Raw genomic sequence first — 13330 nt, 5'->3', positions numbered from 1 at the left:
ATGTCTTGAATTTTCTGACAGTTAATCAACTAGGTGTCTTGACATTTTGGTTTAAAACTACCATCATTCCAAATTTATTCAACCTGCATTTTTTAAATCCCCACAAAATGATATGAAGAAAACACTCACTTGGTCAGAGAAGCAGTCTTCCAGCTGTGTGAGTGTAGGCCCAGGAGTTTGAGGAGGAGCTTGACCTGATGTTGAAGACGGGGGATTTAAAGGGGCCGACGCAGGAGACGGGGGCAGCGAGGTGGAGCGACATGGAGGTGGAGGGGGAGTTTTAGAGCGCAAAGGTATTTGTCCTCCGCCCGGATGCAGAGTGTAACTGTGTCTCTGGGCTGCATTTCGATTTCGCCCTGAGGGGCTGGGATGGCGCAGAGAGATCCGACGAGGCAGCTTGCTCTCTGAAAGCGAGTTGCGGATCTTCTGGAAGTTTTTGCTTAGCTGGTACTGACGGAAGGCTGTCTGGATGCGACGCGCAGCCCGCCTTGCAATGAGATGGCCTCCATACCTCTGCTCCAACTCCTCTATCTAGGGAAAGGAAGACGGTGACAGGGATGTGTACAAGGCACTGAGAGTCTTTGAAGACTCTGCAGGAGACATAAATCCACTGAAAGATATTTCATTATCCATAATTTCCACCATTTCTAGAAGGACACTGTTCTGTTGGCAGCCTGCAGCAGTAGCGCTGGATATATTGTCTTTCTTTGTATCTACTAGAGGTTTTTCTAATGAGCTTTTTTCAGTAAAAATGCAGGTTTTTTTTAAGGGGGGGATTCTGTGCTACTGCAATGATTCCTGCTGGTAACTCTTGATGCTTTTTTTTTTTTTTTTTTTTTTTTTATGATGTAAAACCATGGCAACATGGAAATTTGTTTGCATGTGGGAGCATCTGATTGAGCTTTCCAAAGCCCACATAATCCAGGTGAATTGAAGAGGAAATGTCTAGGATGCAGAGAAGGAGCAAAACGGAGAAAAGGGGGGAGTGAGTTTAAAACATTTCTTCCTTTGATCGTCATGGAGCCCTGATGAGGAAACAGCAGGAAAATCAGGAAGGCAATCTTTTTTTTCTGAACTGAAACATGGCTGCAGGAACATCGTAAACGCCTCTCTGCTCAGCTTTAAGACTATATGGTCAGACGGGGTTGAACTGTTCCTGTGAGTTCCTGTCCACGATGTCTACTGAGAGAGTTCACCTGTTTTCCCTGTTGACACTGTGTATGTCAGATAAGTTGTTCTTCTGCTAAAACAACGCCTCAAAATCTTAAGATTTAGCTCCATCTGCTACATCTCAACTTTCTGAATGTGCGTCAGCTGATTTTTATCTTGTTTATCTTGTTATATTTCTATAACAGTAGCATATCTTTGATAATGATTCATACTGCAGTTACATAATATTCCTCCATTTCTTGTCCTTTGGAGCATGTCCACTTCAGATCAAAAGTGTCCAAACATTTCCTGAGTCCTGAGACTCATACTCACACCTTTCTTAGAGACATCCTTCTTTTACTTATGTGTATGCTCTTTTTGAACTAGTGTTTGTGGCATTAAAACCAAAAAAAAACATAATTTATCATCATTCAACTGCTACTAGTGACTGAAGGGCAATGTGAAGGAGAATGGATGGGCTGTGACAAACGTGCTGTTGATAAAATAAATAGAAAAGTAAACACCCTCATAAGCCTATTTTTGTTCCATTTGTTGGCAGAGCAGCTCCTCCCAGAAATCTCACCCTCCTCAAGATTTCTTCCCTCCAATGTTTTCAGCTGGAGGTAATCAAAAGAGGAGGAGGAGGAGGCTGAGGAAGAAGAGACAGAAGGGGAGAAAAAAGAAGACAGCCACTCGTGTTTAGTGTATGTCTACGCACACACACAAAAACAGAGACACACACTCATATGAGCTCTACCACTGCAGCAGCAGCAGATATAGCAGAAGCAACAGACCCTTCAGCAGTTTGCTATGAGGAATAAAGACATCTCCAGCCGCCACAAGCAGTTATTAGCTGTTACCATGACAACCTAGCATCTTTCTTGTTCAGTCGGTATCCTTGTTGTTCTTTTCCTTGTCATCGGTGACATAAATAGATCTGGGAGTCTTTTTTGCCATGAAAGACAATGTCAAATACTTATCCTTCACACACCTCCTTGTACTAAATCAAGTAGAGCTGCCAGTTTTTCAGTCAACCCCGATGCGTGTTTATGGGCCCACAAACACTTGGAAAAAGACATACCTGTTTGTTTTTATTCTCCAAGCTGATCTCATATTCACTGGGTCCCTCCCTCTTGGTCCCCTCCGTTTCCTGTACTCCACCAGAGGACGTTCCGTCCTCCAGGCTCAGCATCTGTCCGCTGCCACAAAAAAGAAGGGCAGAATGATATCAGTCCTCTCAACCAGCCAAAACTCTGCTGTTATCACGGGGCCGTGAAAAGGTTCATAAGGAAGACAGTACGCAGACTGTGATGTGTGGCTGTGATGACCCGAGGTGAGGATGACCGACTTTGTGTGTCCAGTCCTATTTGGTCAAATTTGTGGCTCAACTGCAAGTTGCAAGGGTGAACCTGTTTGCATGCCCAGGATGAATACTAAAACGTTAACAGCACTAACTGTGTCCTAAATGTCTTCTGTTCTCATTTACTATTTCATACTGTTTCTGCTCTTATATACTCTACATTAGTATTGCAAACAATAGTATTTCCACAATTGTTGATCAGATGAAATAGTAAAAAATCGCGATTTCTCAGAGGTCAAGCTGACAAATCAAACAATTTTGCCAAATGGATTTACCCCAGTAATAAAAAAAATAGAAAATTCTGGAGATATAATTTCATGTTAGGTTCAAACCTCTACTCAAAATAGTGTTGTCCTCTGTGTTTTTGTCTTGAAAAATATTCATTTTGTATGAATATGAGAGTGGTTTATTTAATTATTTACTCTCTGGTTGTTTTTGTAAAACTTAAGGCAGCCCACAAAGGATTAAAAATATGTATGTTGTCTGGCCTTAGATTTATGTTTCTCCAAACTTATTTTTCACATATTTAACACCAACTATCCATACAAGACATGAGGTGCAAAAGTTTTCAAGTGAAAACTCCATGTGATCTTTTTTAGACGTCAATTTTTACCTGGATTTTATTTATTACCCTGGGTGGATATCATCACTCACCACAGTTATCTCAGTCCTGGTACCCTTCGCTAACTAAACTTAGAACTGCTTTTAGCCACTTAAACCTATTCTGATCATCAAAAAATTAGATATATTAGTTAGAATTGTAAACTACAAAGGATTCGTGCATTAATAGAACTACAGAACAAACATGATAGCCCACTTTTAAGACATGTGATTGAAATACAGATTAGACTCATAGAACTCTTTGATGGAAAAATAAAATATCACCAAAAACTCATTTGAGACTAAATTATATCATATCTTTGATTCTATTACCCCAGAGCAATAAGATCCTTGAATTTTGGTATTACAGAGGATCCAACTGCCTGACGACTATCATGAAAATTTGCTATATTATTTTAAACAACCGACCAGGGAGAATGATTTATTTAGAAAAAACGTCCTCTGTTATCTTCAGTTAAAACCCTTTTAGAAAGCAAATTTGGAACCTGGAACGAACTTACTTGTACTGACTGTACCTTTTTCTAAAATGTCCATATTCCAAATATGTCCAAATCTCCATATTGTTCTGTGTTGGACCTGAGCCAGATTTACATAAATCCATAGAGATTTGGGAATTAAAGGTAATACTGTGAGAACAGGTCTGGACAGATTTATGTAAAAATCCTCTACTAATGTACAATATAAACACACAGCTTCCAGCAACATACAGCTAACTTACAGATGATACAGATATCTAAGCAAGGATTTACACATCTATGTAGGTGTAATAGTGAGCATTCTTTGTTGTCCTACTGCTGGACCTGGTTTGTAGTGAAGTGTGACGTGCATAGCTGTGAGTTTGACTCTCAGCCTCTATCTGGTCACTGGAAATGAAGAGATCACCAATAATGTCTCTGAAAATTTACAAAACGTCTCTGAAAATTTTGCAGCATTATCTAGATTATATAGGAAATGTATTAGTTTCCTGGTATCACCAGGCTGAAGAGGGTAAAAAACCTCTCAAGACATATCGCACCATGTTGTATTTTTATTGCACTTTCTTAGCTGTGCTGTCCCTTTTTTAATCCTTTGGAAGAGAGGGACTGAGTTCCTGGGTTTTAATCAGTGCGCTGAGAAGATGAGTTGGTGGACGACTTAAAGAATATTACATGTCTGTCTGGTCACGCCAGACGGTAGCAGTGCACGCCACCCTCTTGTGGTCAGAATGAAAGAGTATTACCAATACAAGCACTTTAAAAGCTGTTTTCTGAGCTGACAACACACAAACACAAAGAAAAACAAAGATTCAATAAGGTATTATGAGAACATGCTGCAAGACCTTTTATAACTTGAAATTAAATATGAAAAAAACAAAAACAGATCAGACCCAGAAAATGTTGCCAGAAATGTAAATCACCAGTGGAATACAAAACCTTATCACTGTGATATGAAACTGAGATAAACAATAATAAATAAACAAATTCTAACATTTTGACACTCACAATGCCGTAAATATCAAGTGTTTTATTTTCCATTATGAACCAAAATAACTCAAATGAATAATCATTGTTGCTGTTGATTATTTTTTTGTTAATAAGCTCCGACAGAGTTTAAAAAACCCAAAGTCATCACAGTATGCATGTCAGTAAATTGTGACCTGTTGAGTCAGAGTGACTCTCAGACTGTCTTGTTATTTTGCTCATTTTTACCTGAGTAACATGCCACATGACAGCAACCAGACTGACAAATGATGACTTTTTTGTGCTTCATCAGCAAATGTAATATGCAAATGAAGCCTCATAGTAGTAGTTGGCATGGAAATTATTTTATGTTGTTTTATGTGCCTTCTGGTTATGTTTAGCTACTAAAAGGTGGTTCGTATAATTGTTTACCCAAATTTAGTCTACATCAAACAGGAGAGAGCTCAGCACATTCCCTAGAAAAAAAACCCTTTGGAAAATGGAAATCCTTCCACCTCTCTTGGCCCCAAAGGTATTTTTCTTTGAAAGTGTCCATGTCACATGTGTATTTTCTAGTGGGGATACAAAAGTATGGAAGAAGTCGAGCTAAAATATAATCCATAACATCACATGAGCAGTGGAATACTTCCAAACTAAAATGCATGTGGCTGTAATAGGAGATTAAATGTTATACATTATCCACAGAAAAATTTGATGCCAAAGAGGCATCTTTTAAGCACTGCCAACCTCAATCCACGAGAGCACTTGATTAAGAAAGGATAATGCCATCACATAAGCACAGATTAATTAATTTTTTTATATAAGGTGAGCATACATTCAAGTGTTCAAGTGGTATTGAGAGTTATTTTGGTCACAACCTTGAAACCAGAAGAATGGCTCCTCACATTTAGATCACTTTCACTGTTGCCACACCAACGACGTTCCACTTGATTTTTTGCTACGAAGATCAATGCTTATTCCATGTATGAGACTCTGAAAGATGATGTGTTTCCATGGCAATGACATCATTTGGATGAGCATTTCAGTGGTAATTATGATGAAGAGGATAACGTTCTGAGTGTGCTCAGGAAAAAGAAGATTATTAGACAGTCTTTCCCCACATTCTGCTGCTGGATAAAGCATTCAAAAACACTGGGGGCAAAACAAGAATATCGTGTTTTCTAACTCAAACATAACTTGCAGAAAAAGTTAGGGAAAGACCCAATCATGCTCCACAGATAGGTGATAAACAATTATGTCTGTGGTAGCAGCAGAAACTGGAAATCTAAACAAAGCTATATTTAAGTACAGCTTGAATACGAGTCAGAACTAAACATGTGTCAAGTGTGGAAGCTCTCTCCCAGAGCTCAGTGTCCCATTCTCCTCTTATAATCCCAGACACAGATGGTACAATGTTATTTTACACAGCAGCCTTCCTGAAATTATGCAAAAGCCATGTAGGGCTTAAGTAATTTACTGGCTTGACTCGAGGGATGTCCTAGGACTCTCGAGTTTTCCATCAAATGTTTCTGCCATATAAATCTCTTCTACATCTTTGCCAACTTCTCTGGCATCTCACCACAACTAAATGAGGGAAAACACTGGCACTCAGCACCTTTCACACAGCCAGACTGGACTTAGGTAGATAGAGATATCATCACACCCTAGAGGTTTCATAATGGTGTGCAATTATGAATGTGTGTACATACTGTTGTGTGCTTAGGCAAGCTTTCTACCATCCAGATACTGCTTACTCTAATCATTTTTACACGAAGGGAACCAGAACTAAAAACGACAGGGGAGAGTAAAAAGCCTTCTCATGGTTAAATAATGAGTGCATCACTTAAGTTCCTCTTTGTTTCCTTCGATTGCTGTAATATTGAGAATACTGCGTCAGATGCCACAAGTCCGATACGGAGCCAGAGAGGTCTAGTCACATCTTTAGAGCAGGTAAAGTTGGAGAAAAATGGGCAGTTAGAGTAAGCAGAGGAAAGGCTGAGATAGCAGCAGGGAGAGGAAACAGGAAGAAAGAGGGAGTGTGTTGGTGTTTTCGTGCTGGAGGCTGTCTCTATCAAAAACTCTATTAAAACACTACCATGCCCCAGTGCTGCATCAGAATACATTGGAGTACATTAGAATACATTAGAGGATTTAAAAGCACGAGTTGAGCTATAAATGCATCCGGACAGCAAAAGCCTCTCTAATGATATGGGCACTATATGCACAATCCCTCTTGCTGATTCCCACATATATACTCACATACAATTTGTAGCAGCAATGAGCACACTAAGCACTCGTGCCTGCTCTGCTTGCACATGTGTTGTCATGGTGTAAGAGAAATTAACATCTGTCAAGTCGCATCACTTAAAATCCCATAGAAACATAGTACTACACACTCGGGGGAGAACGTGCTCTCACACACATAAAGGCTGAACCGAGTAGAAAAGTAATGGCATGTTGGACTGGAGTCAGATCTCACTGCATCTCATGGGAGGTTTGTGTGCACTGATGGATTCAGTGGATGACTACTCAGTGGGGTTACATGGCAGTGTGTACTGTAGACGTAGTGCAGGTTGCAGCAAGAGCAGCATCACACAACTTCACACAAGGATGATAATAATGAGCTGCCGTGTCACACATCTCCATTACATCCTATCATGTCAGCTGGGTGTCCACTGCTGCTGTGCCATTAGGCTGCCCAATCAGGACGTGTGTAGGAGTTAAGTCGCCACATCAGAGAGAAGAGAGGGATTGAGGGCCGACAGATGGTGATAATATGAAAGATAGAATGAAAGAATTAGACTTGATAGGGAGGGATGAGATGGATATAATTGTCACGTGATGTTTAGATACAAATATGGTCTTCCAACAGGCAGGTAAATAATATAAAGAAATATTGCAGCAGATGAACAAACAGATTAAGAGAGGAAAGAGTGGATTTAGAAGCAGAGTACAAGGGATTAAAAAGATTGGGGGGGAAATCAGGAGGAGAACAGAAAAACAGTAATCATTGTGAAACAAGACAAAATGAGCTTTACAAAGTTCAGTAGCTCTCTGCTCATTCAGCCATTCAAGTGAAAGGGCATGTGTTCACACACAGTCCACATACACTTTGTATAAACTCACACAACAAACAGACAATTCTGCCCACGCAAGAATAGGCAGTTAAAGTGGCTACAGTAGATTCTCCAGTTACTATGGTAGATGTAGCGGTTGCGTCACTTCAGGGTTGCCAAGGGCGCTTTGATAGTGGCAATATCAGTTCATACATCATCCCCCTCCACCATTAATGTCTGATTGTGAGTTACCCTTGAGGCTGTTGGAGGGAAAGGTTTGCTATACTTAAGTCTTGCTGCAGCGGGAGGCTCCATAGGTCCATAATTACACACCAACATACAGTCCAGTGAAGCACAGCACACACATTATCAAACATGATTAAAAGCCTGGGTGCTGACATTGCTCAGTTAGATTACTCAAATGAGCAGACTGTGTGTACAGACAGGAAAATGGGTGTTGCTGAAAGAGCACATTAGGACAGAAAACCGCAGCAATAACACAAGAATAAAACCGTCTGTGAGTAGAAGTCAATCTTACCCAGATGTGCCGGTGGTGTCAACCTCTGGATGTTCAGGGGCGGGGCAACAAAACTGGTGCAGCACAGTTTCACTCCTGCAAAGGGACGTGGAAGAAAAGAGGAGGTCATCAGAGGGGGGAGGAAGGCACAGGGCAGGCAGATTTGGTAGGACAGTACATCATTCAGTTTAGCTGTTTAAAATTGTTTGCTATATTTCATATTCCTCGTAATGCTCATTCACAACATCCCAAAAGATCCTAAATAGTCTTTTCAGACTCTGGATTATTGCATAGTTGTATTGTACTATTTGGCGCTGATCCCAGGATAAATATACAATGTGGGTCAATTCAAAGCTGAGAAAGCTTAAAATGGGTGTGAGTATTTATATATTTGTGCATCCGAGTGTGAGTGTGTATGCATCAGATCAGCTGTGATTTAACAGAATTCCCCAAACCCAATCTCCACAGACTGTTGTTCCAGCTTTGCTTCCTGCTTCTTCTTAAGTTGCCCCCTCTCGTTTGTCTCATGCATTTTACATTGACATTCATATTTCAGGCATTTTGCTGGTGCTCTTATCTGGAGCAAATTATGAGTAAAAAGGAGCAGATACACATTATATATCACATTTAAGCTGCTGCATGAGTAGATCCTTTACACTCTGGATGCAGGAACCAAAAGAAATAGTGTCTCACAGCTTTTTGGAAGGCTTTCGTCTGAGCCTCTTGCACATTAGGTACTTCCACACTGTGCTGAGCGAATGTAGCTACAATGAAGATACTGACTTCTACAGTTAGTCTTCTGACCTGAGCAGTGCTCATTGCTCATGACACAGACCCACAAAAGAAGTAAATAAGTTTATTAGGCAGAGGTATGCCATGGTCTTTGAGTTTTATTGCGTTGTGGTTTAGAAGTCCTTTGTTTTCTTGGAATCATGTCATGTTCTGTTAACGTCCTCTGGGTGGATTAGGTTTGGTTTTATAATGTTTTTTGTTCTTGCTTTACTCTGGCCTGGGTTTACTTTGTTTTTTCCATGCTCTGTGTTCTGGTTAAACTTCACTTTGCTTATTTCATATTCCATACTTCCTTTGTTAATTGCTGTTAATTTTTTTCTTCCTGCCCCTGCCATGCACCAGGTTTTAGTCAATGACTGCTAATCAGGTATTTTACGTTAGTCATTATCTCCCTCTGTATACTGCTTGTTTTTATTATTATTCTGTTTTCCAGATCATTGTATGCATGTGAGTTTCTCCCCCAAGGTTCCAGTTCAGTTTATGCCAGATTTCTTGACGTATTTAGAGTTTTGTTTTAAAGTTAGCTTTTTCCTGCTTTGCAGTGCTTTGTGTTTCTCAAGCCACTACTTTATTAAAGTATTTTGTTCATGATCCAACTTCATTCTGGTATGTTCTGCTTTTGGGTCCTTGTCATCTCACCACCTCAAGACATGATCTTTTCTCAACACATTTGAATAGAAATTAGGGGTGACTGATCAATAACAATCAAAGTGATAGCACTACCACTCAGGTGATAGTTAGGTTCTGTTCACTGTCTGTATCAGAGCTTGCTCAGAGAAAGTAAGACTGACCACATACACTCATATACACAAACACAGTGTCTGTACAAGTCACACACATGATGACCATTTGCCTCAAACAACTCTTACTAAGAGAACGAGTGAATATTTTAACAGTACACATATCCTGCTGTTGGCTCATGTCCTCTCGTACTCGGAGTCCTGTCCTTCCGGCTTCAGCTCTCTCCTTTTTCCTGTTTTGTGCAAGTACATTAAACACATTCCTTTTAGTGTCCAGGAGAGAGTGCAAGGAGAGTGAAGAAAAAGAGGAGCATTGCAACACGATCAGATTAATTTGGACTCGAAAATGTTACCGATGTATTGTCTGCCCCCATCCACCGTACCACAGGCTGCCACAGCCTACATTGTCCAACCCATTTTTTTGCAAGCAATGCAGACGGACTGAGGAGATAGCTACCCCGAATGCACCCTTACCAACTCTTTTCTGTGTTTTGGTCTCTTCCGCAACCTGTCTCACGCTCCACGTATTGAGCAGCCTCATCCTTCTTCTCTTTTATTCTCTTTTTTCCCCATCTCTTTCTTGGTTTCTTTCTCTTTCACTGGTCCACTCCAGTGTCAGCCTCAAGCGCCCTCCTCGAGACACCTCCAAGGGCCCCATCAAAGACAACGACTGAGCATACATCTCTATTTTTTTCTCTTTCAATCTCTCTTCCTTTCTCCCTCCTGAGAATGGCTGATTACTGTTCGCTCCATGGGCTAAGTGGGGCAGATAGAAAGCTCAGCTGGAGAGAGTGAGACGGAGAATGAGTGGAGGAGAGGATCCTGTCTCTTCCCACAAAAGCCCATCCACGTGCACTGGCAAAACTGACAACGATGCAAAGCACATAAACACATTCCTTGCCAACCATAAGCACCACACACCAAGCTGCATGTCGTCTCTCTGTGAGGCAGAAGACTGTCTGCGCAGACATGAAACAGCTGTCAAATAAACACTACCCGTACGTTGTGCAAGAACTACATAGAGATATGTACCTAAGCACACATATGCACTGGTTCTAAGACAAACAAGCTAAGACAAACTGACAACAGGATTAGCAGAGGGTAGATCTGATCTCCAGTCAGCTAAGGCAGGATACAGCGGCCAAGGACAGGAAGGTGAAATCCTTCGCCCCCCTCACCTGCTTGGCCAGGCAGAAGCGAACATAAACATTAGCTGTCAAATTACTATTCTTATCCTGAAGGACTAAAAATCCTCACAACAAAACATTCTGCTGCTAGATAAACTTGTGGATGCATCTGCTGATGCTTTTATAATAACTTGAATCTAGTATTATTATTATTGTTATTATTTCCTCATCAATAAAATGTATTCACATCAAGAACCAGAGGTGTTGCAGTGAAACATCAAACAAATGCTCCAGAGTGAGCTTTTTAGAGGACACAACTCAAGGTGCAGGTGTAGTTTAATAGTGGAGGGGAGCAACAGGCAGGAGCAAAAAATGTGAGGTGTGGTATGTGTAAAATTGTCTATAATATTGATAGTAACCTATTTTCAATATCCATGTGTCCCCTTATGCACTTTACTGCTCTTCTTAACTTTCAAATTACTTCCCTTAATGGGGGTGGTGTCCCAGAGAGACCAATCAGGGCTCCTACAGGAATACAACTTATGAGGAGAACACACACATAGAAAAAAAAGATGGAAACAGGGGTTTTCTCTCATTAGATGGTGAGCTGATCTACTGTGAATATGTGGTACAGGCAGGAGGAGTTGAGAGTGCCCATGTGTGTGAGGGCGTGTAGTTGTGTATTGTCGTGTGCATGTGTGTATCATCTAACACAGCAACATCTGAGGCCCAGAGATCCCGAGAGAATTCCCAGATCCCATGCTGTAATTAATGGAGAGGCCAGGAGCACCGCGGACTGTGACTCCAGTTATCTCATCACTACAATCCACCATCTCAAACTGAAACTGACCGCTGTGCTTAACACATACACACACACTGACACACACCACACACAGGCCTACAGCTGTTTGTTATGTAATTACTGATGATTGTGATCCAGTTTCTCATTTAAATAATCCACCTCTTCTCCCTTAACCGACACACACAGCTGAGAATTAGAAATTTGAGAGCGGCTTCTTCATTATTAAACGCCCCTCAATCTGCAGGGCACGCATACACGCTCCTGGTTGCACAGTTTTCAGACAAATGCTGCACACAAACACGTATATATGTTCGAAATAGGGTACTTCACCCACATTAGTAAATTCATTTTGGAAAACTCAGGAACACAAGAGTTTGCTTGTTTGTTTTTTATTTGAAAATGCCCGTAGGCCTACTTATGAATAGATTACTTTTCCCCATTGGAATATTTGAGGACAGACACAAAGAAACATCCAAACAACCATAATCTCTACTCACTCGGATTTCCTTGCCAGGGTAAGGGATCGACAAAGAGTTGATGGGGTCATTGGAACCAAAGAGTGACAGCTGGGGCAACTTCCACCGTTTTCTGCCTCACTTTCCACCGGGGAAAACGTCGATGCATCTGCTGGGACCAGCTGCATGTCCCCCGGGTCCATAGATTGGGAGGGTGGGGGCTGGACCCCCGGAGCCGTTTCAACCTGTGCTTGTGCGGCTCCATGGTGTGATGGAGACCCCCCACTATTTTTGAGCAGGGGTTCCTGTGGGTGGTGGTGGTGATGAAGGCAGGTAGGGTCCGTGAGATGATGATGATGGTGGTGGTGAAGGTAAGGATGCTGCTGTTGTACCCTGACGTCCCGGAGGTGCCTGTTCTCACCGATGAGGTCGTCCACCCGCCTGTCCAGCTCCTCTATCCGGGCGCGCTGGGTCTGGATGAGACTCTGCTGGTTCTGGACGATCGTGGTGAGCTCCCGAAGGTACAGAATCGCCTGCACCGGGTTTTCTAGCAAGCTGGAGCTCATAATATCCCGAGGCAGAGGGAGAGAAGAGAAGGAGAAAAAAAAGCTGGCAGATGAAGGACAGAGAAGATGCAGATATCCGTGCGTGCGGACTAGAAGGTGGAATGTCCTTCAGCTCCTCTCTCTTTGATTCTACTCGGTTGTGGATGAAGCTGCGCCGACCGAGCTCGTCTCCACTTCTCCGGTCGTCTCCCTCCCTCCTTCACTCACACTCTCTCCCACTGCGCTGAGAGGTGCTGATGAGAGGAGCCAGGTCCAGATGTGACAGGAGGGAGGGGAGGCGCAGGGAGATGGATGCGTCATTACGCACGAGGACACGAGAAAATACCAGGGCAAGCACGCACCCTATAGGTATAAGACGTTGTTGCTGGGTTGTTGTAGGTTCGTTATATACAAACCATGCTTTAAAACAGGACATTATACACTTAAAGTCTGAAAAAGTCTGAAAAAGTTTTTTTTTTTTTGGTCGGGCGTCGTACACTGCCAACCACTAATCAGGGTTTGAAAGACTGATTACATTGGAAATTCACCTGCCTAAATTGCCTAAAGTAGCTATCCGTACTTTTTTTTTTTTTTTGTAAGGGTAATTAGATTCTTAACTGTAAATAAAAATGCCAGAAGCACTGTCTTTCCGAATATAATGTGGAAATGTTCAAATATTATGAGGTGTTTATAGAAAAAAATATTTGCAATCTTAAGTCCAAGTTTT

General features: G+C 41.6%; 1 protein-coding gene across 2 annotated transcripts in view; it reads right to left on the bottom strand.

Annotated features, from left to right (window-relative positions):
- The window catches only part of iqsec3b (IQ motif and Sec7 domain ArfGEF 3b), a 35995-nt gene extending 23155 nt beyond the window's left edge, over positions 1-12840 (bottom strand). For both annotated transcript variants that reach the window (XM_075469782.1, XM_075469783.1), the window contains exons 1-4: positions 12101-12840; positions 8164-8238; positions 2231-2348; positions 130-531 (exon numbers count right to left, since the gene is read on the bottom strand). In XM_075469782.1, the coding sequence (XP_075325897.1) occupies positions 130-531; positions 2231-2348; positions 8164-8238; positions 12101-12624 (1119 nt within the window). In that variant the 5' untranslated portion in view covers positions 12625-12840. The remainder of the gene's footprint in view (positions 1-129; positions 532-2230; positions 2349-8163; positions 8239-12100) is intronic.
- Between the last annotated feature and the right edge of the window lie 490 nt (positions 12841-13330).

This window comes from Odontesthes bonariensis, chromosome 7 (assembly GCF_027942865.1).
Source record: "Odontesthes bonariensis isolate fOdoBon6 chromosome 7, fOdoBon6.hap1, whole genome shotgun sequence".
NCBI classification, from domain to species: Eukaryota; Metazoa; Chordata; class Actinopteri; order Atheriniformes; family Atherinopsidae; genus Odontesthes; species Odontesthes bonariensis.
Note: the sequence above shows the minus strand (reverse complement) of the source record. Positions and strands in the feature narration are given on the sequence as shown.